General features: G+C 38.3%; 1 protein-coding gene across 2 annotated transcripts in view; it reads right to left on the reverse strand.

The window, feature by feature from the left end:
• GXYLT1 (glucoside xylosyltransferase 1) overlaps positions 1-24,988 on the reverse strand; it is a 47,383-nt gene that overhangs the window by 20,295 nt on the left and 2,100 nt on the right. The window contains exons 2-3 of one of the 2 annotated variants that reach the window (XM_082850247.1): positions 13,200-13,292; positions 2,916-3,087 (exon numbers count right to left, since the gene is read on the reverse strand). In XM_082850247.1, the coding sequence (XP_082706373.1) occupies positions 2,916-3,087; positions 13,200-13,292 (265 nt within the window). The remainder of the gene's footprint in view (positions 1-2,915; positions 3,088-13,199; positions 13,293-24,988) is intronic. The other variant, XM_082850248.1, reaches the window with a different exon arrangement.

Consider the following 24,988-nt stretch of genomic DNA (forward strand, 5'->3'; position numbering starts at 1 on the left):
AATTTTCATTCTTTTTTATGGCTGAGTAGTATTCCACTGTGTGTGTGTGTGTGTGTATGTGTGTGTGTGTGTGTGTGTGTGTGTGTGTGTGTGTACACCATCTGTTTATCCATTCATCTGTTGATGGACACTTAGGTTGCTTCCATATCTCAGCAATTGTAAACAATGCTGCTATGAACATTGGGGTGCATGTATCTTTTCTAATGAGTGTTTTTATTTTTTTCAAATATATACCCAGGAGTGGATTGCTGAGTCATATGGTAGTACTATTTTTAATTTTTTGAGAAACCTCCATACTGTTTTCTACAGTGTCTACACCAATTTACATGCCCACCAACAGCATATGAGGATTCCCTTTTCTCCACATCCTAATATTTCTTATTTGTGGTCTTTGTGATGACAGACAGTCATTATGACAGGTGGGAGGTGAGCTCTCATTGTGGGTTTTTTGTTGCTGTTGTTGTTGTTTTTGCGGTACGCAGGCCTCTCACTGTTGTGGCCTCTCCCGTTGCGGAGCACAGGCTCCGGACGCACAGGCTCAGCGGCCATGGCTCACGGGCCCAGCTGCTCTGCGGCATGTGGGATCTTCCCTGACCGGGGCACGAACCCATATCTCCTGCATCGGCAGGCGGACTCTCAACCACTGCTCCACCAGGGAAGCCCTCATTGTGGTTTTTTTTTTTTTTTTTTTTGCAGTACGCGGGCCTCTCACTGCTGTGGCCTCTCCCGTTGCGGAGCAACAGGCTCCGGACGCGCAGGCTCAGCAGCCATGGCTCACAGGCTCAGCCGCTCCACGGCATGTGGGATCTTCCTGGACAGGGGCACGAACCCGCATCCCCTGCATCGGCAGGCACACTCTCAACCACTGCGCCACCAGGGAAGCCCCTCTCATTGTGGTTTTGATTTGCATTTCCCTGACGATTAATGAGCAACGTTGAGCATCTCTTCATGTGCTTGTTTGTCCATCTGCATGTCCTCTTTGGAGAACCGTCTATTCAGTTCTTCTGCCCATTTTTTAATCAGGTTGTTTGTTGTTTTTGATGGTGAGCTGTATGAGCTGTTTATGTATTTTGGATATTAACCCCTTATTAGTCGTATCATTTGCAAATATTTCTCTCATTCAGTAGGTTGTCTTTTCGTTTTGTCAATGGTTTCCTTTGCAAAAGCTTTTAAGTTTACTTAGGTCCCATTTGTTTATTTTTGCTTTTATTTCCTTTGCGCTTTAGGAGACAGATTCGAAAAAATAGTGCTATAATTTATGTCAAAGAGTGTTTTGCCTATGATTTCTTCTAGGAATTTTATGGTTTCTGGTCTTACATTTAGGTCTTTAATCCATTTTGAGTTTATTTTTGTGTATGGTGTTAGAGAATGTTCTAATTTCATTCCTTGTAAAATAGTAAGTAAAGCTTTAAGCCTCTTGGAATCAAAGATTTTAGAAGAAATCTAAAAGACTTGAGGTCACAAGTAGTGTTTTTCACTTAATATGCAAAATGAACTAATTTAACCTGAAAAAAACATCGAATACACTTTTCCTACATAGATCAAGCAAAAAACCCAAATCAGTTTGACAGCTTAATTGAGTGTAGATAGAGAGATAAGAGATGGTGCGGGGATAATCATTATCCTCTTCACCACCATCTCAGTACACAAGGTAATGAGATTTCAGGTGAAGTTTCTTCTTCGTATATGTTCTCCCTCCTATATCTGTTCTCCTCTTCTTGCATAGGAATAATTTTTTTTGTTAAGGTTATGTGGCAGTCCGGATTAAAAGGGTATATCGTCAACCCACACAAACAACTAGATATGGTCACATGACTAAGTTGAAACCAATGAGATACTGGCAGGAATGTCATGTGCAACTTCTAGAAAGTTTCCTTAGAAAGGAGGAGGAGAACCCCCTTCTTCACTCCTTTCTCCTTCATGTTGGCTAGAATATGAATGTGATGGCTGGAGCTTGAGTAGCCATCTTGGATCATGAGGTAGAAGCTTTAAGTTAAAGATGGCTCAGCCACAAGAGAGAAAAAAACAGAATCCCTGAAGACACAGCGCTGCCATATACCACAGACTGCCTACTTTTATATAAGAGAGAAATAAACTTCTATCTTGTTTAAGCCACTGTTATTTTGGGTTTTCTGCCGTTACAGCCAAACTGACTGTAACTAATACAAAACCAAAATAAGAAACTTTCTTACCAGAGCAAGAAGCTACTTCCCTCCATATTGTCAATTAAGAGTTCCCTCCACTCAAAACAGAATTAAAACCTTTGTGCACACTCTGACTGAGGCACTCTCAAGCCAAGGATGGGAACACAATTAAGAAGTAAGACTTCTCAGTCAAAACATCCTGGAACTATATAGTCAGTAAAATAAAACCTCCATGCTTGGCAAAGGACTCTAAGTAGCCTAACTCCTTTTCAAAAACAAGTCTTCCTCTTACACCCTAGATCTGGAAGTGCAGATGGAAGTGGCAGCAGGGAACAGTCCCCACTCTTAGAGGGCAGAGCTGCAGAATACATTTTTTTTTTTAAAGGAATTTTGCCTTTTTTTAAAAAAAATTTATTCATTTATTTATGGCTGCGTATGGCTCCATGTTTCTGTGCGAGGGCTTTCTCTAGTTGCGGCAAGTGGGGGCCACTCTTCATCGCGGCGTGCGGGCCTCTCACTATCGCGGCCTCTCTTGTTGCAGAGCACGGGCTCCAGGCTCAGTAACTGTGGCTCACGGGGCTAGCTGCTCCACAGCATGTGGGATTTTCCCAGACCAGGGCTCGAACCCGTGTCCCCTGCATTGGCAGGCAGATTCTCAACCACTGTGCCACCAGGGAAGCCCTAGAATACATATTTTTGTTCAACAACATTTTACTATATATACCATTAAATATTCAACTATACAGGCTTGACTAAGTCTCAAATACTTACTATGCCTTTAAAACTATCATGTAGTTGATCTTCAGCAAAAATATGGAACTGAAGAGGTTTGATGCTGAAGATAAGTGCTGACTTCAACATGGTTAGAGTTTCTTCCAGTCTTTCCCCACAGGCAACTACGGCTAGGTGCACTTCCTCAACGGGCTGCATTTTCAGACTATACCTGATAGAAAAGAAAACCACATTTTCCAACAGTGTTAGTACAGGGTAACATGTTAATGACATGGTATTCTGACTGTGTTCAAAGATTGAGGTTTGAACAACAAGGTCCTACTGTACAGCAGAGGGAACTATATTCAATATCCTGTAATAAACCATAATGAAAAAGAATATGAAAGAGAATATATATATAACTGAATCACTCTGCTGTACACCAGAAACCAGCACAACATTGTAAATCAACTATAGTTCAATTGAAAAAAAAAAACAAAAAAACCTGAAGTTTGAACCTTCTATTTAAAAAGCAAAGACACATCAAATTACAAAACAGTATAATGTTGAATCAATCATATATATATATATCTATACCCTCAACCAGCCTTTCTCAGCTAACGTTCCTCACCAGGAACCACAAAACACAAAAAATGACCACTTCCGCATTCCCCCAAGAATGGTACATAACTAGCATCATTCTGGATGCACGGGAGAGAAGTTAATTCACTACTCACTCTGGATGCTGTAGGACATTAGGGCTTAATTCTCTCAAGGAAACCCCCACTTGAGAAAGGGAGCAGCACTGATTTGAAGGTCTTCCATTTAATTTTTAACTATTTTACTTAAAAAAAAAAATCTCAAACACACCAAAGTAGAGAGAAGACAACAGTAAACCTCCATGTACCCATCTCTCAGCTGCAACAATTATCCATTCAAAGGTATTCTTATTTCCTCTAAAACCCCTCCCCACAGCCCCTTCCACTAACCAACAGATCATTTTGAAGCAAACCCAGATATAAATTCACCCACAAATATTTCAGTATTATATCCAATCTTCAACCATGCTGATTACAAGAAGTTTCCTTCACATAAGTTTTTTTGTTTTGCTTTGTTTTGTTTTACTGTGCAGTCCCATTTATCAAGTAATCAGTGAGAAGTAAAAATTTCTGAGGTGGTCTAAAAATACTAGTCAAACGCTAGTAGCACATCATTTTGGAAGGAAGGAAAGATTCCTAAACCCCAGTTACCAGCCTAGGCTATGTTGGACCCTACCTCTAACACAGAGCAGCAGTGCAAGCACCTTACCACTGAACCAGTAATACTCCACCATCATACAAGGAACAGAACTAATTATGTGTGACTGCATTCTTATTAAACAATTAACATTTACAATATGAAATAAAGACCTCATCTGTAATTAGGACATAAAATAATCTTTTTGGAACTGACAGCTAAAGGTATGTAGGAGTGGAAGACAACATAAAACAACCTAGTAGCACATTAAAGTATTATGAAGTACAAACATTCCAAAACTAAAAACATACAAATTTGACTTTAACTCAATTTTTAGTTACAGAGATCCTTTCTGTAAAATGTATAAGGGGATTACAAATAATACTGTTTAACGTTAATAGTTGTATGTATCCATTACTGAAATTTTGTAGTAGCAGGGATGGGTGATTAATCATTTTTCTTAAATTTATAAGCTAAAATTATCGTGGTTATGTTCCTTAGCACAGGACTTTGGAATCTTGAGTATTCATGTGTCCGTGTGTCAGAGTGGACCCAGAACTGTTTCCCGAGGAAAATCGTGGTCTTGCTCATGGGTAGTCCCTCAACTGGCCAGGATATGAGAAAACAGAAAATGATGCTAAATAACATTAAATACAAACAATTGACTATATAAAACACACCTAAATATCAAATTCATACAACTTAATGTTTTAACATTAAACATTTGCAATTATTAATTTTTTATCCTATTAATGATAAAGTCTGAATATATATAACATGCTCCTGCATCTACTATGTATCTATTCAGTCATATTAACAAGCTTGTTTGCCAAGGGCCCAGAGACATTTAAGGACAGCAGTTGAAACTGACGCTTTTCTGCTCTGAGTTCCTGAGGCCTGAAAATGGGTTCACTTCTCTTACATGGGACATCTCTTACCTACACAATTACTGGTAACTGTCAGCCTTCAGCAGAGGAGCAGAAAGGCTTTTCAGCATGAATACTTATCTCCTAGAAAACACAAGAGTCATTTCCTTCCCTGATCCCTCAACTGAGAGGCTGAAACCCAATACCTTGATAACCTACCCTTTATTCAGACTAATGGGCCAATTATTCTAAAGATGACGTTCTTTAAAAACAAACAACAACAACTGCTTTTAAGAAAAAGAAACCTTCCCTGGATAATTCATGAAGTTAAACATTATTACACCACTTTGTTAATGGTATTCAATGGAGAAGTCACATAAAAAGTGGTATTGTTGGAAGGGGAATTTACTATTCGAGAAGCGGTGGTGATACTTCATTCTTCATCAAGTTATTAAGATTATCATTAAATTAAGATATAACATCAGGTACATACTTTGCCTTTAAAATTTACATCAATCTACCAGGAACTGGTTTTTATGAGTGGTTTGAGGAGGGGACAACTGCATAATTTTGCACATGGCTATCCAGCTATCCAACCATCTTCTGTTACAGGTTTACCAGAGTTTAGCCTTCCACCACTCACCTGCTGTGCTACCTCTTTCACTCATAAGGTACAGCATAAGCTTGGGTCTTTTGAAAGCTCTGTTCTTTTCCACTGACAGGAATTAGAAAGAAGCAGTGCCTGCGTCCTCGTCTGCACCCTCTATCCATTCCCCTCGTTTCTGTTGAGCCCCTCAGTTTATAACTTTGGAGCCCTATCAGAGGGGAGACTATCTACACTTTCTATACCTAAACAAGGGGACATGAACCCAGTTCACCTCAAAGCAGCGGAAGCCACAACGACACAAGTAAAAGAGAAGGCAATCAAGACACACAACAATCTCACAGAGCTCTCCATTGTCTCAGCTTTCTGATAAATGCCTCCAGGTCCTGTTACTCATGAGGGTACAAAGACCCTCATTAAAGCACCAAGATTTGAGAATCTATAATGGGCTCGGATTGCTTAACTGGCCATAACTAGATCCTGCCCCAAAGCTAAAAGCCTAGAGATTTAAAGAGTGAGCCGTAACAGTCATGTGCTGTTTGGCACAGAACTCTCTACATACAGAAGTATAATAAACCTTCTCAAAAGAAATAAGTCAAATGTTCTTCAAGGAAAAAAGTCCTTCTAAGGTCAGTCCCAGGGACTCCTGCTCTCAGGCACTGCAGAAAGGCTTATTCTAATCACACTGCTAGCACTCCTTCCACCAATTTCTATAAAAGTAGTAGTACTGTCAACAATATTGCATTTGTTTTTCTGTTATGTGTCCCTTTTTAGCAAAAGCATTATATACAGTACAGACTCCAACAGCTAAACTGACAAGACAAAACATATTTTAAAGATGCCTCTGCTCACCACCCTGTCCCTAGACCCAGGAACAGGAAGTAACTGCAACTGGAAGAAATCTAAAGTAAGCTTTTACACTAGAGGAAGGGATAACTAAAACCTTCGAAGAAGTTGTAGGGAAGTAGCCATTCAAGTAATTTTGGTCGCAACTGAATGGTGTTAATATTGTCAGGATCTACAAAAATATGCTATATATTAATTACAGTGTGAATAAGAGAAAGTCCCTGTGGATTTAAAGAAACGTTATCCAAAAAGGACATTTTAAAGTCATAACCTACTTTTCTACAGATATATGATTAGAAGAAATGCTTCAGATAATTCAAAGGTAACACCTGAGGGTCCCCATGACTAAATCTGGCATAGCCTGAGCATAGACTAGAATTGTGATGGCAATGATTGGTAACACATTCTATTAAAAAACTGAATCAGTGAGTCCAAAATGATACTAAATAAAGAGTAAGGCGGAGGGGGAACCCTCCTTTAAAGATGAATACCAACCAATAAATGTAGAAGGAATGACAGAATTACAAAAAACACTATTTTGCACTCACTGTTGCAATAGATGATTTGAACAAGAATAATTAATGGATGCTAAAACCACAGAGTATCAAGGTATTATCCCCACACATTACAAAGGGGATAAAGATACTGTTACGGTGTAGAAATGTGACACCGCCACCTTAACCAGGGGATCAAACAACCAATCATGTTAACTGTCTGCCACCACATGCCTCCCCATAGAACGCCCAAAGAGCACAAGATCTCCTGCGCAATATTCCTGCCAAAGATCCTGAATCTAATCCTAAGGAGACAGGCAAATCCAAATAAAGGAACATTCTGCGAAACAAAACAAAAATATCATGTCATGAAAGAAAGACACCGACCACCACGCCTCCCTGCCCCGTCCCCCCCTCAAAAATATGTCTGGGAATTGTTCTAGAAAAAAGAAGACTAAATAGATTTCATAACTGAATGCACTTGTTCCTTGACTGGGTTCTGAATGGGGTAGAAAAGATACAAAGTTCATTAAAAGGAAAATAAGGAAATATGAATATATATAACATTCTGTCAGTGTTAAATAACTTGAAAGTGCCAATTTTGTTATGTTGGTACTGGAGACTATCCCTGTTCTCTGGCAATACATGCTGAATATTTAGGCTGTCGCTCAAACAGTTCAGCCAAAAAGTGGCAAAATGTTACTAATAGGTAAATATCTAGTGACAGGTATGTAGTGGCTCACTATGCTATTCTTACAACCTCTGTAGATTTGAAAACTTATCAAAGTAAAAAGCTGAGAGGAGGAATCCAGAAAAAAAAGTTAACACAATGTTTTAGATGAAAATTCTAATACAAATACTGTAAACAGACTTACAAGCCTTAAGAATAGACTTATTTTAAGTAACATTTCTGCTATAAAGGAATAATAATTTTTCTTTTTTTAGACAGCATCAAAATTTAAACATGAAAGTTTTTAATCAAAATTAAAATTTTTTTAATCAAAATTTAGCATCAAAAGCTTCCAGTGTGTTCTTCTAGCCTATAATTAAATTAGTGTTTTATCTATAAAAGAAAACAACATATAACAATATTTAGACTAGTAATTAGCATTATAATTAAGTACACAGACTCAAAGTAAACAGATTAAATTTCTGATAACAATCTTCCCAAACTAAAAAATAACTGCCACGCCTTATCTTTAAAAACTTGCGGGCTTCCCTGGTGGCGCAGTGGTTGCAAGTCCGCCTGCTGATGCAGGGGACGCGAGTTCGTGCCCCAGTCAGGGAAGATCCCACATGGCGCGGAGCGGCTAGGCCCGTGAGCCATGGCCGCTGAGCCTGTGCGTCCGGAGCCTGTGCTCCGCAACGGGAGAAGTCACAACAGTGAGAGGCCCGCGTATCGCAAAAAACAAACAAACAAACAAAAAAAAACTTGCAACTGAACAAAATTGGAAAACTATATTCAGAAACACTAATGATAATTTCCTTAATGTGTAGCTCTTTAAAAAAAGTTTTTCCTCTTACTATAAAAAAAAGAGTTGTGGTGAATTAACATACTAAGGTAAAACTACTTTAAAGGTTGTATATAAATCACTCTGGGGACAAAATATAATACTTAAAAAAAACTCTGCAAGGTTTTATGCAAAGGATTAAAAAAATCTAAAAATTCAACATTTTGTAAGTATTAATTGTTAAAATATAATTTAAAATAGTCTGTAAAAATATACCTCTTAAATCTACCATGGGACCACTCAAGATAACAGTTCAGGTAGCAAATACACAGACTATGAACTGAGAATCAATTCCCATCATAGAGAGAAAGATCAAATATTTTAAAAGCTCAAGTCACATAATAATATTAAAATTAAGAGATTACATAATGAAAAGAAAACTACAATTAAAAAATGAAACAAATAAAGAAAATATTTGTAATCAATGGCAAAGGTAGAACGTGTTATTCTAAGAGTTCATAAAATAAGCATTAAAAAGCTCAATAGGTAAATATCAATACAGAAAATACAAACAAAAATTTAAAAAGCCAAATAAATGCAAAAATATATTCAAGAAATAATCAATGAATATAAATCAATAATAAGCTATCATTTTACTCTAATAAGTGGTAAAATTATAACTCCCAATAATGAATGTTAAGGTTATGGTGACACCAGTACACTCACACCATGCTGGTACAGGCTTAAATCTGTATAATTTTTAGAACATAAGTGATATCCATTCTTTTTAATGAATATTTGAACTCCTTTCACATGCTAGACACTGGGGATAAACAAGAAAGCCACAATCCTAACCTCACACAATTTATAGCTGTTGTGAAAAGACAGATTTTTGAAAGATTTAATCAGAAAGCATGGTAATTGCTTAAACAGAAAACAATCAAGGTTGCTAACTGGGCTCACTACACAAACATCTAACCTAGTCTGAAACTGCTGGGGAAAATTACTAGTCATTTACTGGTTGCCAAGCACCTTGCCAAATAATGGGGCTTAAATAATGAACGTGGTGTCCGTCTGCGAAGTCAACACTCCAGAAGTGGGTAATGATTCGCAACCACAACAGATGCAGCAGGTACAGTAATTAGGAGGATACAGAGAAGGAAGAAGCGGTGGGCACGGAAGGGAGGTCACAGTGGCGGGATAAGAAGTGATTCCACGGTAGTTAAGGGACAGAAAGGAACAGGCCGGCAGGAGCAACAGCATGAAAGGAGACGGGCGGGAAAAGTCACTGCAGACTGACTGACATGTGGGAAGCCCACCATGAACCAAGACACAAAGCCCAGATGAGGGGAGGTGTGAGGGGCTAGCCCAAGTCCGCAAGGCGAAAATCACCACCGTGTAGCTGGAGACACAGCTCGGGAGCTCAGAGAACAGCTCTGGAATGAAGGTATCAGTTAAACCATCCAGGGAGCAGCAGAAGAAAGAGCAGAGTCCTAAGGAGTTAGGACTGGAGAGAGGAGTCCAGAGGCGGCGGGAACAAAGCCTGAGACGACAAGAGCCAGAGACGGACAGAGTCGAAAGGAAGAAAGAGGAAGTGGTAACAAGAAAGCACATTAGGGCTCAAAGAACAATTCCGAGGTCAGAGGTGACTTCAGTGAGAGCGGGTTTTTCGTCAGGTGGTGGCTGGGTGCTGCTCCTAGCGGGCTGAGGTGTGAAGGTGTTCTTTTTTTTGTTGTTGTTTTTTAAGGAAGTAAAGCCAGCAGATACTCATAAATGTTTGCTGGTGACGAGAAAGAACAAACAAAGGATGCTTGAAGGAAAGGGGCTGGAAGCAAGCTGCAGTAGGGACTTTGGTTTGTTTCAAGGACAGAAGAGGCAGAAGAGGTGTGAGCGCTGTGACGCCACCGGGGAGCAGTCAGGGGCAGACAACTCGTGCAGATACAAGTTATTAGAAGCACACGCACAGGAACGGCGAAAACACTTGCGGTGGGTATTGAGGCGATTTGGGCTTTTTTATGTTATTTTATGATCACTGTATAATAAATTAATTGGGAGGAAATAACCCCCTAGAGAAGTCTAATCAAAATACATAAAGAGGGCTTCCCTGGTGGCGCAGTGGTTGGGAGTCCGCCTGCCGATGCAGGGGACACGGGTTCGTGCCTCGGTCTGGGAAGATCCCACATGCCGCGGAGTGGCTGGGCCCGTGAGCCATGGCCGCTGAGCCTGCGCGTCCGGAGCCTGTGCTCCACAACGGGAGAGGCCACAACAGTGAGAGGCCCGCGTACCGCAAAAAAAAAAAAAAAAAAATACATAAAGAATTCAAGTTGGAAACGCTGGGACAAGTCTGGGGAGAAGAAAATGGTGCCAGTTATAAGGGCCCACCGGTGCCAGGCAAAATGGGAGAGCTAATGGTAGCCGAGGGGATTGCAGAGAAGCTTCCCCAGGTGGGCAGAGTCAGGCAAAAATGAGGTGCTATTTAAATACTGAAATGGAGGGGGAGAATGACATGGCAATGGGACAGCACTTTAGCTTGTCGGCACATTGGAATAGACTGAATAAATAAGGGATTCCCAAGAGCAAAGTAAGAAACTAAGTGTTGGGCTGCAGCATGCAGGCCTGCAAGCCCCGTACTTGCCCAGCTTCAAGACCGAAGGAGGAGGCCAGTCAGGCCAGTAGAGACATCAATGACTTAATGGATGGGGGGAGCTTACATGTCGAAAGCAAGGTCCTGGAGCAGCACGCTACTGTGTGCAGATGACATGGCAGCAGTGTTTGCTGGGGGGCGGGGGGAAGGGGTAATCAGTTATTAGTTATTAGTTAGGGAGAACTGACCTCAGGTTGGCTCACTGGTTACCAGGGAAACTAGCAGAGGAGCACGCGCCTCACCATTCCTTTGATAAGCTATCATGGAGGAGATGTTCTGATTTAAAGGTCAGAACCATCGCTAGTTGGGGCAGGGGCAAGTATGTAGGAAGGTCAGGCATGTGAGTAGGGTGTAGGTGAGGCAGGGACTGGTCGAGCAGGGGATGTACAGAGAGCAAGAGAACAGCCATCTTGGGTGGCCTGATCATACTAACTTTAAGAGATTTTACATAATTATATGATACATGTAACAAAATGGTTACAGATTTATACTACAGATGTAATATTACAGGCAGAGAGTATAACTTTTAAAATTTCAAATTTAGGAGAGTAAAAAAGCACAAGCGTTTACAATGTCACGTATCTATCCACATGTAATTCCTTCCAGGGAATACTTGGGAGCTTTGGGAAAATAGTGAGTTGGAGAGACTCAAAGAAAAGGAATACTAAGCAGAGGCTCCAGGATTCAGACTAGGTCAACTTCGCTGGGCTACTTCCGCAGCAGAGGAGGTAGGAAGATCATTACTCATGCCGTAACTTATGAAAGGGCCTGGGTTGTATAAATCAGAGTATACAGGGGCTTTCAACCTTACCCAGCTCCCAGAGTGAGCAGATTTATGTCAGGTCGGAGATAGCTAAGTGGTGCTTGTCATTACTCTATTCACTAGAAAACTCTTTAAAGGATGAAAAATATGGAGCTCCTATTCTCCAACACTATGAACAAGCTGAATGGTAAGATTAGCTTGAAAAAGTTAGCTTTTAAAAGTTTACATAATCTGACTCGACTGACCCATATTAGAATTTCAATCATCCAACCTTTTCCATAGCAATGAGATACAATTAAAATATGTGATTTCAATGATTCATTCCCAGTTGTCCATGGGATGTATAATGTACTGGGAATACAAGAATTTAAAAATACACACTACTAATATTTATTAAGAATGCAGTTCTTCCCACCTGGAATATGTCACCTCTTGTCCTTAAGCCTGGCGAATTTCCTGTTCGTCATGCAGTCACTCCCTTGAAAACGCCTTCCCTGATGCCTCCCACCTGCTTCTCCCATCTTTGTGGCTATAACCTGTCACCCTCTACTAGAGTCTCAGGTTGACTAGTGTGAAGCTCCCATCAGAATGTAAGCTCCAGAAGGATGGGGCCATGTTAACCAGACTCAGTCTGATTCTTAGCACCTAGCACTGTGCCTGGCAAATGGAATGAGTAGAATTAAAATTCAAATGAATCATAAAGAAATTTTATTCTTGGGAAGGGCACTTTAGGCTACAGCCTCACTCTCCCCTGCTACTATCTCAGAGAGTCTGATATCCCATTCCTACCAATACTTGTTTCCTTCCTTGAAGGTTAGAGCAGGAAGGGACCTGAGAGTCAGTCAATCCAATGCCTTCATTGTCCAGAGCCATGAACAAAGCTGCACTAGTCAAAAACTTTAAAAAAGGGCCAATAAACAATGTCATATCATTTGCTCCTTCATTAAACACTTATCTTTATCCTCCCATTCCCCAATATTCAACCCCTCTGCTCATAACCAATATAATCCTTCCCCAGTTGTCTCCATCTGCCTACAAAATGTTTTTTTAGTATACCAGCTTTAAGTTAGATAAATGTTATATGTCTGTAAATGTCAGTGGAAATCTACCTTTATTATCCGGTTACCACTTCATTACCTGTTACCTAAAATTTGATCATAAATTGTCCTAAGAACAATGGTTTATCTTAGTAACATCTTTAAAATTTTTTAGATCATTTTATACACAGTATGTATTAAAAAATTAGTCATAACTACTTCAAAGTGGGAAAAAAGAATAGAAAACCCAATCAGAAAACAAATTATTTACTTGTATAATAATATTACAGGAAAAGAAACATTTTTATGACCATATGACCACATTTTTATTACACTCAAAAATTGATTAGCTACTATCTAATCTTACCTACACTAATCTACCAATTAAATATTAAGTGCCTACCTAAAAGCCGCTTCCCAAAAGCAGTTCATTCCACAAACATCAGAGGGCAGCATCCAATAGGGATTCCAGTAACACAGAGAGAAATCTTTACACCTAACAGAGTAAGACAGAAATAGTCCTATGTGAGTATTTTGGCTTAAAACTAACAAGGAATTTATTCAATAACATAAAAACTTACTGTTCTATTTTACAGCAACAAAACTGCAAACCCAACTTGCTATGGTAACTTGAGGATTTCTGGAAATTGATTTCTCCCTTACTTAGGGTAGCACTACTTTAAATAGAACTTTAAAACCTTTAGGCAAAAAATACCACAGACTGGAAACGTTTTTTAGTCATGAACGCTCTTAATATATTAAGATCTCCTCCTAAGATGACATAGAAAATATTGGAATACTTCTAAAATTTTCCTTCCTTAACTGCACATATCCCCCCTAGAATAAAATCATTCTGCCAAACAAAACATTTGCTTATTCTGAAGCAAAATTTAAGCCACAAATGCTGGTAGAAAGGAAAGAGAGAATCTTTAAATGCTTTTAAATTAATCCTCAATCCAAGCTTAAAACACCAAGTATCGTGTTTTAAGTTGGAAATAAGAGACCAAGTTGATATTCACGGCTCAGTTTCATTACCTACACATCTCAGTTTCACTATATTTCACAAGCTAAGATAGGGGATCAAATGTGGACTTTCTTCTTAGATTGCAGGTTGGAGCTAAAAAACCCCACAAATACACAACAACAACTGCTCACATTACAAAAAGTATGTTTTTCATTGTTATTCCTTTTCAAAACAAGAGTCTAGCTGGAAATTCAGTACAGTGGAGGCTTGGGTTTACTAAAGCAAGTATGAAGTCAGAGTGAGTCACTAAACCAGGTCACCTCATGTCCCATCACCATTAATTCAATTACTGTTCTTACAGTGAAAGGTCTATGAAATTTCATATTTGCAACATCTCTGATCACACCTCTCACAAATGTCAACAGGCTAAGACAGGGGGTCTCAATCCAGGATGTACAATGAAATCACCAGAGAGCCCTACACCAGACCTGTTAAATCAGAAACCCTAAGGACAGGGTCAGGCACTGGTTGCTTTTAAAATCCTGCCTAAGTTATTCTGTATACTACTGCATAAAGAACTACGTCAGAATTTTTAAATCAATGGAAAAAAGTGACACTATAATTTATTTTTTCTTGAAATGGACACCGTTTTCAAGCACAGCATAAAAAGTTAACATATCTTAGTTGATAAGTCAGAAAATGTGTGCAGACCAGTAAAATGTACAACCTGATCAGGAAATTTGTTGGTCCCCTTCCAGGTGTGGTCATGTAGTTTTTAAGTCTTGCACTTATTTGTAGAGACAGGCTGAGTGGAAGTGGCAACAACTAACAGAGTTTTTTTCAGATTCAAGAGTTCTCACATCCATTTAAGCCTCACAACAAACCTGTTCAAATAGGTATCTCCATCTTTCAGATACAGACATCATCAAAGCTTTCTTCCAACAAATCCACAATTTATTTATAATCAACACCTAAAGTGCCCCTTTGTTCCAGGAAGGAAATAAGTTGGTTATTCCATCTCCTTCTGTCAAATCTTCCAACAGTAGAAAATGAAAATTAAAAATGAAGTCTCAAAGAAAATGACTAATTAAATTTTTTTGTAAAAATGACTGCTTGAAATTGTGTATTAATACCATTTTCTGCCTCAACTTGTATTGCTCCCAACCCTAGGCAATCATGCATCTATTTTCTGTCTCCATAGATAAATGGAATCATATAATATGTGACCTTTTGAGTCAGACTTTTTTCACTTAGTGTATTTTCAAGGTTCACCCACTGTAGCATTTATCAGCACATTTCATTCCTTTTTATGGCCAGATAACATTCCCTTTTATGAATGGATGGATATACCACATTTTCTTTATCCATTCATGAGTTAATGAACATTTGGGTTGTTGATACTTTTTGGTTATTATAAATAATACTTTTATGAACATCCATGTAAAATTTTAACATGAACGTATGTTTTCTATTCTCTTGAGTATATATATATATATATATATACACACACACACACACATACATATACACACACATGTGCGCACACACACCCCTACGAGAGGAATGGCTGGATCATGTAATCAATGTAAACTGATTAATGCAGATGAAATTACAGGGAAAAAAATGTCAAGTTTTAGGTAACTTTCTTGACCATAACTCAATGTCAGAAAACACAGTTTACAGAAAGAATGTTCTCTTTCTGTCTTTCTTTAATGGAAATATAAAACATATGCACTAGTGAGTATACATCCTCCTTACCATTAAAAAAAACAAACATAAAACACTGAGCTGCTGCTAGCAAAAGGGGGCATAATTTATTCACAGTTTCTTATCTCCCAAATTTACATTCTTTCACTTCTGAAAACTTGGTTTTAAAGATTAAGATAGAGAGTAGAAACTCATACTGAGAACTCATTACGTACCAATAACTATCACTACAAGCAATAAATGAGAAAAAACAACTAATCTGAGACAGACAGTACTGGTATTTTCAGGCCAGAAAAAAAAAAGTTTAAAAATATTGGAAAAGTAAAGGTACTTATCCAAGTTCTGATTATTAGTTGCTTTTGCTTTTATTCCTTAAGATTATTGAAAATGGAACATTAGACATACAAAATTCAAAGAGGTAACTCTATTAAATAATTTTAATGGGGCAAAACTGTAGCTGACCTAAATGGGTATGTCTTCAGTAAACAATGACATCCAGAATCAGTGAAGTCCATAAATGCAAAGTTTTTCCACTGTGGATCAAACTGAAATAAAACTTTACCATGACTCATCCCCCTGTTTCATACGGCTTAATATTTCTAGCTCTAGGTGGCTTGTCTACAAGCAAACTGATCAAGGGATAGCACAGGGATCTCCGTGGTAATACAACAGTCTGTATCCTGACTGTGGGGGTGATGACACGAATTTCACTTACGTGATACAACAGCATAAAACTGCACATACACATGAGTGCAGGTAAACTGGTGATGTCTGAAGATGGTCTATGGGTTGTACAATGTTAATTTCTGGGGTTCTACTATTCCACTATGTTGATACACATATATTCCAGATACAGTAGCATTACACTAAGCTCGTGTAAAATGTTACTACTGGGGAAAAACTGAGTGAAGGATAAATGGGTATCTATGAAGCTTCCTGTGAACTTATATTTATTTCAAAAGTTTAAAACAATAAATGAATCACAAATTAAATTCCTCCAAATTTCAGTACTTGAAAAATGTTTTAAGAATTGAGACATCAGAATCAAGAAGAACTACAATCCTGCAGCCTGTGGAACAAAAATCACATTCACAGAAAGATAGACAAGATGAAAAGGCAGAGGGCTAGGTACCAGATGAAGAAACAAGATAAAACCCCAGAAAAATAACTAAATGAAGTGGAGATAGGCAACCTCCCAAAAAAAGAATTCAGAATAATGATAGTGAAGATGATCCAGGACCTCAGAAAAAGAATGGAGGCAAAGATTGAGAAGATGTAAGAAATGTTTAACAAAGACCTAGAAGAATTAAAGAACAAACAAACAGAGATGAACAATACAATAACTGAAATGAAAACTTCGCTAGAAGGAATCAACAGCAGAATAACTGAGGCAGAAGAACGGATAAGTGATCTGGAAGACAGAATGGTGGAATTCACTGCTGCGGAACAGACTAAAGAAAAAAGAATGAAAAGAAATAAAGACAGCCTAAGAGACTTCTGGGACAACAACGCAACAACATTCGCATTACAAGGGTCCCAAAAGAAGAGGAGAGAGAGAGAAAGGACCCAAGAAAATATTTGAAGAGATTATAGTCAAAAACTTCCCTAACATGGGAAAGGAAATAGCCACCCAAGTCCAGGAAGCACAGTGAGTCCCATACAGGATAAACCCAAGGAGTAACATGCCAAGACACACAGTAATCAAACTGGCAAAAATTACAGACAAAGAAAAATTACTGAAAGCAGCAAGGGGAAAATGACAACATAAAAGGGAACTCCCATAAGGTTAACAGCCGATTTCTCAGCAGAAACCCTACAAGCCAGAAGGGAGTGGCATGATATATTTAAAGTGATGAAAGGGAAGAACCTACAACCATGATTACTCTACCTGGCAAGGACCTCATTCAGATTCGATGGAGAAATCAAAAGCTTTACAGGCAAGCAAAAGCTAACAGAATTCAGCACCACCAAACCAGCTCTACAACAAATGCTAAAGAACTTCTCTAAGTGGGAAACTCAAGAGAAGAAAAGGACCTACAAAAACAAACCCAAAACAATTAAGAAAATGGCCATAGGAACATACATATCGATAATTACATTAAATGTGAATGGATTAAATGCTCCAACCAAAAGACACAGGCTTGCTGAATGGATACAAAAACAAGACCCATATATTTGCTGTCTACAAGAGACCCACTTCAGACCTAGGGACACATACAGACTGAAAGTGAGGGGATGGAAAAAGATATTCCATGCAAAGGGCAATCAAAAGAAAGCTGGAGTAGCAACTCTCATATCAGATAAAATAGACTTTATAATAAAGAATGTTACAAGAGACAAGGAAGGACACTATATAATGATCAAGGGATCAATCCAAGAAAATGATATGACAATTATAAATATATATGCACCCAACATAGGAGCACCTCAATACATAAGGCAACTGCTAACAGCTATAAGAGGAAATCAACAGTAACACAATTAATAGTGGGGGACTTTAACATCTCACTTAAACCAATGCACAGATCATTCAAAATGCAAGTAAATAAGGAAAGAGAAGCTTTAAATGACACAATAGACCAGATATATTTAACTGATATTTACAGGACATTCCATCCAAAAACAGCAGATTACACATTCTTCTCAAGTGTACACAGATCATTCTCCAGGACAGATCACATCTTGGGTCACAAATCAAGCCTCAGTAAACTTAAGGAAATTGGAATCATATCAAGCATCTTTTCTGACTACAATGCTATGAGATTAGAAATGAATTACAGGGAAAAAAACATAAAAAACACAAACACATGGAGGCTAAACAATACGTTACTAAATAACCAAGAGATCACTTAAGAAATCAAAGAGGAAATCAAAAAATACTAGAGACAAATGACAATGAAAACACGACAATCCAAAACCTATCGGATGCAGCAAAAGCAGTTCTAGGAGGGAAGTTTATAGCTATACAAGCCTACCTCAAGAAACAAGAAAAATCTCACATAAACAATCTAAACTTACACCTAAAGGAACTACAGAAAGAAGCACAAACAAAACCCAAAGTTAGTAGAAGGAAAGAAATCATAAAGATCAGACCAGAAATAAATGAAATAGAAACAAAGAAAACAATAGCAAAGATCAATAAAACTAAAAATGGTTCTTTGAGAAGATAAAACTGATAAACCATTAGCCAGACTCATTAAGAGGGAGAGGACTCAAATCAATAAAATTAGAAATGAAAAAGGAGAAGTTACAACAGACACCGCAGAAATACAAATTATCCTAAGAGACTACTACAAGCAAATCTATGCCAATAAAATGGACAACCTGGAAGAAATGGACAAATTCTTAGAAAGGTATAACCTTCCAAGACTGAACCAGGAAGAAATAGAAAATATGAATAGACCAATCACAAGTAATGAAATTGAAACTGTGATTAAAAATCTTCCAACAAACAAAAGTCCAGGACCAGATGGCTTCACAGGTGAATTCTATCAAATGTTTAGAGAAGAGTTAACACCCATCCTTCTCAAACTCCTCCAAAAAACTGCAGAGGAAGGAACACTCCCAAACTCATTCTATGAAGCCACCATCACCCTGATACCAAAACCAGACAAAGATACTACAAAAAAAGAAAATTACAGACCAATATCACTGAAGAATATAGATGTAAAAATCCTCAACAAAATACTAGCAAACAGAATTCAACAACACATTAAAAGGATCATACACCATGATCAAGTGGGATTTATCCCAGGGATGCAAGGATTCTTCAATACACGCAAATCAATCAATGTGATACACCATATTAGCAAACTGAATAATAAAAACCATATGATCATCTCAATAGATGCAGAAAAAGCTTTTGACAAAATTCAACACCCATTTATGATAAAAACTCTCCAGAAAGCAGGCAGAAAGGGAATCTACCTCAACATAATAAAGGCCATATACGACAAACCCACAGCAAACATCATTCTCAATGGTGAAAAACTGAAAGCATTTCCTCTAAGATCAGGAACGAGACAAGGATGTCCACTCTCACCACTATTATTCAACATAGTTTTGAAAGTCCTAGCCACGGCAATCAGAGAAGAAAAAGAAATAAAAGGAATACAAATTGGAAAAGAAGAAGTAAAACTTCACTCTTGGCAGATGACATGATATTATACATAGAGAATCCTAAAAGTATCAACAGAAAACTACTAGAGCTAATCAATGTATTTGGTAAAGTTGCAGAATACAAAATTAATGCACAGAAATCTCTTGCATTCCTATACACTAATGATGAAAAATCTGGAAGAGAAATTAAGGAAACATTCCCATTTACCACTGCAACAAAAAGAATAAAATACCTAGGAATAAACCTACCTAGGGAGACAAAAAACCTGTATGCAAAAAACTATAAAACACTGATGAAAGAAATTAAAGATGATACAAACAGATGGAGAGATACATAATGTTCTTGGATTGGAAGAATCAATATTGTGAAAATGACCAAATTACCCAAAGCAATCTACAGATTCAGTGCAATCCCTATCAAATTACCAATGGCATTTTTTACAGAACTAGAGCAAATAATCTTAAAATTTGTATGGAGACACAAAAGACTCCGAATAGCCAAAGCAGTCTTGAGGGGAAAAAACGGAGCTGGAGGGATCAGACTCTCTGACTTCAGACTATACTACAAAGCTACAGTAATCAAGACAATATGGTACTGGCACAAAAACAGAAACATAGATCAATGGAACAAGACAGAAAGCCCAGAGATAAACCCACGCACCTATGGTCAACTAATCTATGACAAAGGAGGCAAGGATATACCATGGAGAAAAGACAGTCTCTTCAATAAGTGGTGCTGGGAAAACTGGACAGCTACATGCAAAAGAATGAAATTAGAACACTCCCTAACACCAAACACAAAAATAAACTCAAAATGGATTAAAGACCTAAATATAAGACCAGACATTATAAAACTCTCAGAGGAAAACATAGGAAGAACACTCTTTGACATAAATCACAGCAAGATCTTTTTTGATCCACCTCCTAGAGTAATGGAAATAAAAACAAAAATAAACAAATGGAAACTAATGTAACTTCAAAGCTTTTGCACAGCAAAGGAAATCATAAACAAGATGAAAAGACAACCCTCAGAATGGGAGAAAATATATGCCAACGAATCAACGGACAAAGGATTAATCTCCAAAATATATAAACAGCTCATGCAGCTCAATATTAAAGAAACAAACAACCCAATCCAGAAATGGGCAGAAAACCTAAATAGATATTTCTCCAAAGAAGACATACAGATGGCCAAGAAGCACATGAAAAGCTGCTCAACATCACTAATCATTAGAGAAATGCAAATCAAAACTACAATGAGGTATCACCTCACACTGGTCAGAATGGCCATCACCAAAAAAATCTACACAATAAATGCTGGTGTGGGGAAAAGGGAACCCTCTTGCTCTGTTGGTGGGAATGTAAATTTATACAGCCACTACAGAGAACAGTATGGAGGTTCCTTAAAAAACTAAAAATAGAATTACCATATGATCCAGAAATCCCACTACTGGGCATGTATCCAAAGAAAACCATAATTCAAAACGACACATGCACCCCAATGTTCACTGCAGCAGTACTTACAATAGCCAGGTCATGGAAGCAACCTAAATGCCCATCGACAGATGAATGGATAAAGAAGATGTGGTACATATATACAATGGAATATTACTCAGCCATAAAAAGGAACAAAATTGAGTCATTTGTTGAGATGTGGATTGATCTAGAGGCTGTCACATAGAGTGAAATAAGTCAGAAAGAGAAAAACAAATATCATATATTAACGCATCTGTACCTAGAAAAATGGTACAGATGAACCGGTTTGCAGGGCAGAAGTTGAGACACAGTTGTAGAGAACAAACGTATGCACACCAAGGGGGGGAAGCTGCGAAGGGGTGGGGATGGTGGTGTGATGAACTGGGCAAGTGGGATTCACATGTATACACGCATGTGTATATAACTGATGACTAATAAGAACCTACTGTATAAAAGAGTAAATAAAATAAAATATAAAAATTTTAAAAAAAAGGGCTTCCCTGGTGGCACAGTGGCTGAGAGTCCGCCTGCCAATGCAGGGGACACGGGTTCGTGCCCTGGTCCGGGAGGATGCCACATGCCGCGCAGCGGATGGGCCCGTGAGCCATGGCCGCTGAGCCTGCGCATCCGGAGCCTGTGCTCCGCAATGGGAGAGGCCACAGTGGTGGGAGGCCTGCATACCACAAAAAATAAAATAAAAAAATAAAAAAAATTGAGACATCATGCTCTGGATTAAACAGAGCATTTAACAGTAACACTCTCCACAATAACAGTCCTCAAACTTAAAGTTTACTTAAATGCAACAGCAGAAGGTCTTTCATACTTTTAAATCAAACTGAAAAAGATGTTTTTCATTTCTAAATGTCCCTGATAGCCATGAGGCTTTAGTGAAAACCATCTGCATCGTGGAGAGTCAGTGATAAGTCTAGGCATATCCAGCATAAGAATGTGGAAGTCTGAATGAGGTGCCTCACCAAAGATGCACCTTAAAGGCACGGATACCTGCACTGTGACTGCAAGAGAAATAAAGATGCTTACAGCCATGTTAAAGAAGACCATTCCCATGGTTCTAACCACCATTATTTAAAGATCAGTTCCTGCACAACTCATTTTCAACTAAGAATTGTCTTCAGACATCTAAGTCAGGTCTTCTTTTTCATAAATATCTAGTGTCATGAATATTCAAGAAGTGTGAAAAGAACTGCTTATACGCAAATGGCAATGAACAATTATCTAACCATTTCAAAAATAAGTTAGTATCACACTGTACAACCTAAACTCTCTCGGAAAAAAAAAATGAATTAAAGATTTAAATGAAAAAAAAGGGGAAAAAACCCACTGGTAGAAAGTTTTTCTATGCATGACAAAAATAAAAATGATAAGGAAAAAACTGCCAATCTGAACACATAAAAATTTTAAACTTCACGTGGCATACACTCTGAAAAAAATTTAAGTTAACATGTTGGGGGGAAGTATTTCCAACAGGTATGACACACAGATAATAATCTTAATGTTTTAAAATAGGATTTCTATGTCAAAAGTACACATTATTTTCTCATTAACCTAACCACTTTCCCGTTCAAAAGCACAGAACAACATTAATTAATTAATTTACTAGTCAGGTTTGTGCTAAGCACTTTACAGCTATGTGAAGTATGATCTTCAGTGAACTGAAATACAAGGTGCAAAATACTGGGTTTTATCTAAGATGTCTCTGCATCAACAAAGCAGAGATTAAGGTGGCTTTAGTAAATAATTCAGCCTTCTTCACTGTTCACTGCCTAACTCCTCTCTTCTTCAAAAGTAACTGCAGGGAAAAGGCAAAAAATTTCTCCCCAAAAATACAATAGCGCAAAAATAGTGGTCAAATCATTCTCAGTTAAATCAATGGTTCTCAATCTTTGGCTTTATAACAACAACCTGGAGCACATATCTAAAATACAGACTCCCAAGCCCCACTCCCAGGGACTCTGGTTTAGCAGGTCTGGACTGGGGCCTGAGGACATTTTTCCCAGAGGTCAGAAACTGAAAAAAAAAAAAAAAAATCATTTAAAATTTAAATGATCAAAACCATCACTGAATTAGCTATAATTTTATTGTGCCAGGCACCATACCAAGTAATCTACACAAGCTATTTTTTTCAATTCCCACAAACAACCCAATTATCACAGATACTCTTACCTCTTTGTAACTGATGAGGAAATGTGTTCAAGGTTAACACAGCCAGTGAGTGGCAAAGCTGAAGTCTGTTTCCAAAGCCCTGACTCTTCCCACTCTACATTTTCAGTATATCCTACTAGTTAGTGTTCCTGGGACCCAGCAGAAACCATAACTTGATGGCCTGACCAGATCTGAAAAGGAAAGTAAGGTGACTACCTCCCAGTTAACAGTCATTCACAGTAAGGGTATGACGGGTCCAGAAATGGTATCACTGAAATGCCTAGTAGTTTCTTGATTCCCTACTACCGATATGCTGTACAGCCTCAATGGGATGAAATCTTGATAATCGCTGTCATCAGTGAACCGTGAGAATTTAATCACCTAGAGTATCTAAAAAGCCAGAGCATGGTTTAACTCCTTCTGAAGTACTGACATCTGGTCAGTGCTTTAAGATAAGTGCTTTAGATTGAATACCTTAAATACAGTCTGTCCACACTGAGCACCTTCAGAGAGTCCCTCTATGTGGAAGAGCCACTACCTCCCGAGCATTCCTCTCCACTGGCGCAGCACTCCCCTCCAGCGCCAGTCATGGGATTCTGTCTGCAGTATGGATGTGCAAGGAACACAGCCCAGAGAACCAGAGGCCCCCATCCCAGGCAACATTGGCTGATCCAAGGATGTGCATGTGATGCAAGTCCAATGAGAGCCTTTTTCTAAAATTTTCTACTTGAGATTAGAGACGAAACACTACAAGAAGTTGAAAGACCCCAGGAACAAAGCCTGTCTACAGCAGAAGAGAAAGAGTCCCCAGTCCTTGAGGTCCCTGGAACTGCCCGGGGAATTCTTCCTTCAATCCTGTTCCTTCCAGCAATCCATATAAGCCTATAAGTATCTGTTTTGCTGAAGTCATTTTTAATGGACTTTGGTGACTGACAACTAAGAATTCTGATTACTATAAATTAATTAAGGTAAATACAAACTATATTTTACAGGTAAGAAAAGTGAAGCAGAGAGGTGGTCAAGGTTTCACAGGAAACAGGGCCAGAATGAGACCACAGGTTTGTCTGACACTAAGATCTACCCATTTTCTAAATACCAAAATAATGGATTCAAACAAAATGAACTCACTAATAATAAATTTCACTGAAAAATTGTTTCCATCATTTTCTAGTTTTTACTTTGAGAACGTGCAAGGACATTTCCAAGTATTTTGTTGTCGTGGAATTCTGTGCAATGAATATTTTCTATAAGGTTTGACCACTGGAACCTACTGGGTATAACCATAATCCCATGTTTCAAATGAGAGAGAGAAATAATAGTTTTAATCTTTGAGGTAAGACAGCTTTAAAAAAAGTAAGAATGCAATGATAAGTCCTACCAAAAAAAGGAAGATGTTGCTTGCCTCATAGCCCCATTTTCCACTGATGTAATGCTATCTAGACTAGGTTCTTATCACAGCAGCTTTATAGAAAGAGCACTTGCAGAGCAAAGGATAGTTTCTAATGCTGGTACTGATGCCCTCTGCACCTCCACCAAACTATACATAGGAAAAGAGGTTAAGAATACCTACTCCATATCCCATGGTAGCCAAACAAGTTGACTGAACTCTATGAGAAATCTAAAAAGATGTTATAAATGATAATATTTAAAATGAAGAGTCCTGATGTCTTAAGAATCTTCTGACCTTAATCAAATCATAGGCTACAAACAATCCAGCTTTTCCAGGGTGCTCCTCTGCCCACACTTCTTTACAAAGAATGATACAC

This window comes from Leucopleurus acutus (genome assembly GCF_964270905.1).
Source record: "Leucopleurus acutus genome assembly, chromosome: 11".
Classification (NCBI taxonomy): Eukaryota; Metazoa; Chordata; class Mammalia; order Artiodactyla; family Delphinidae; genus Leucopleurus; species Leucopleurus acutus.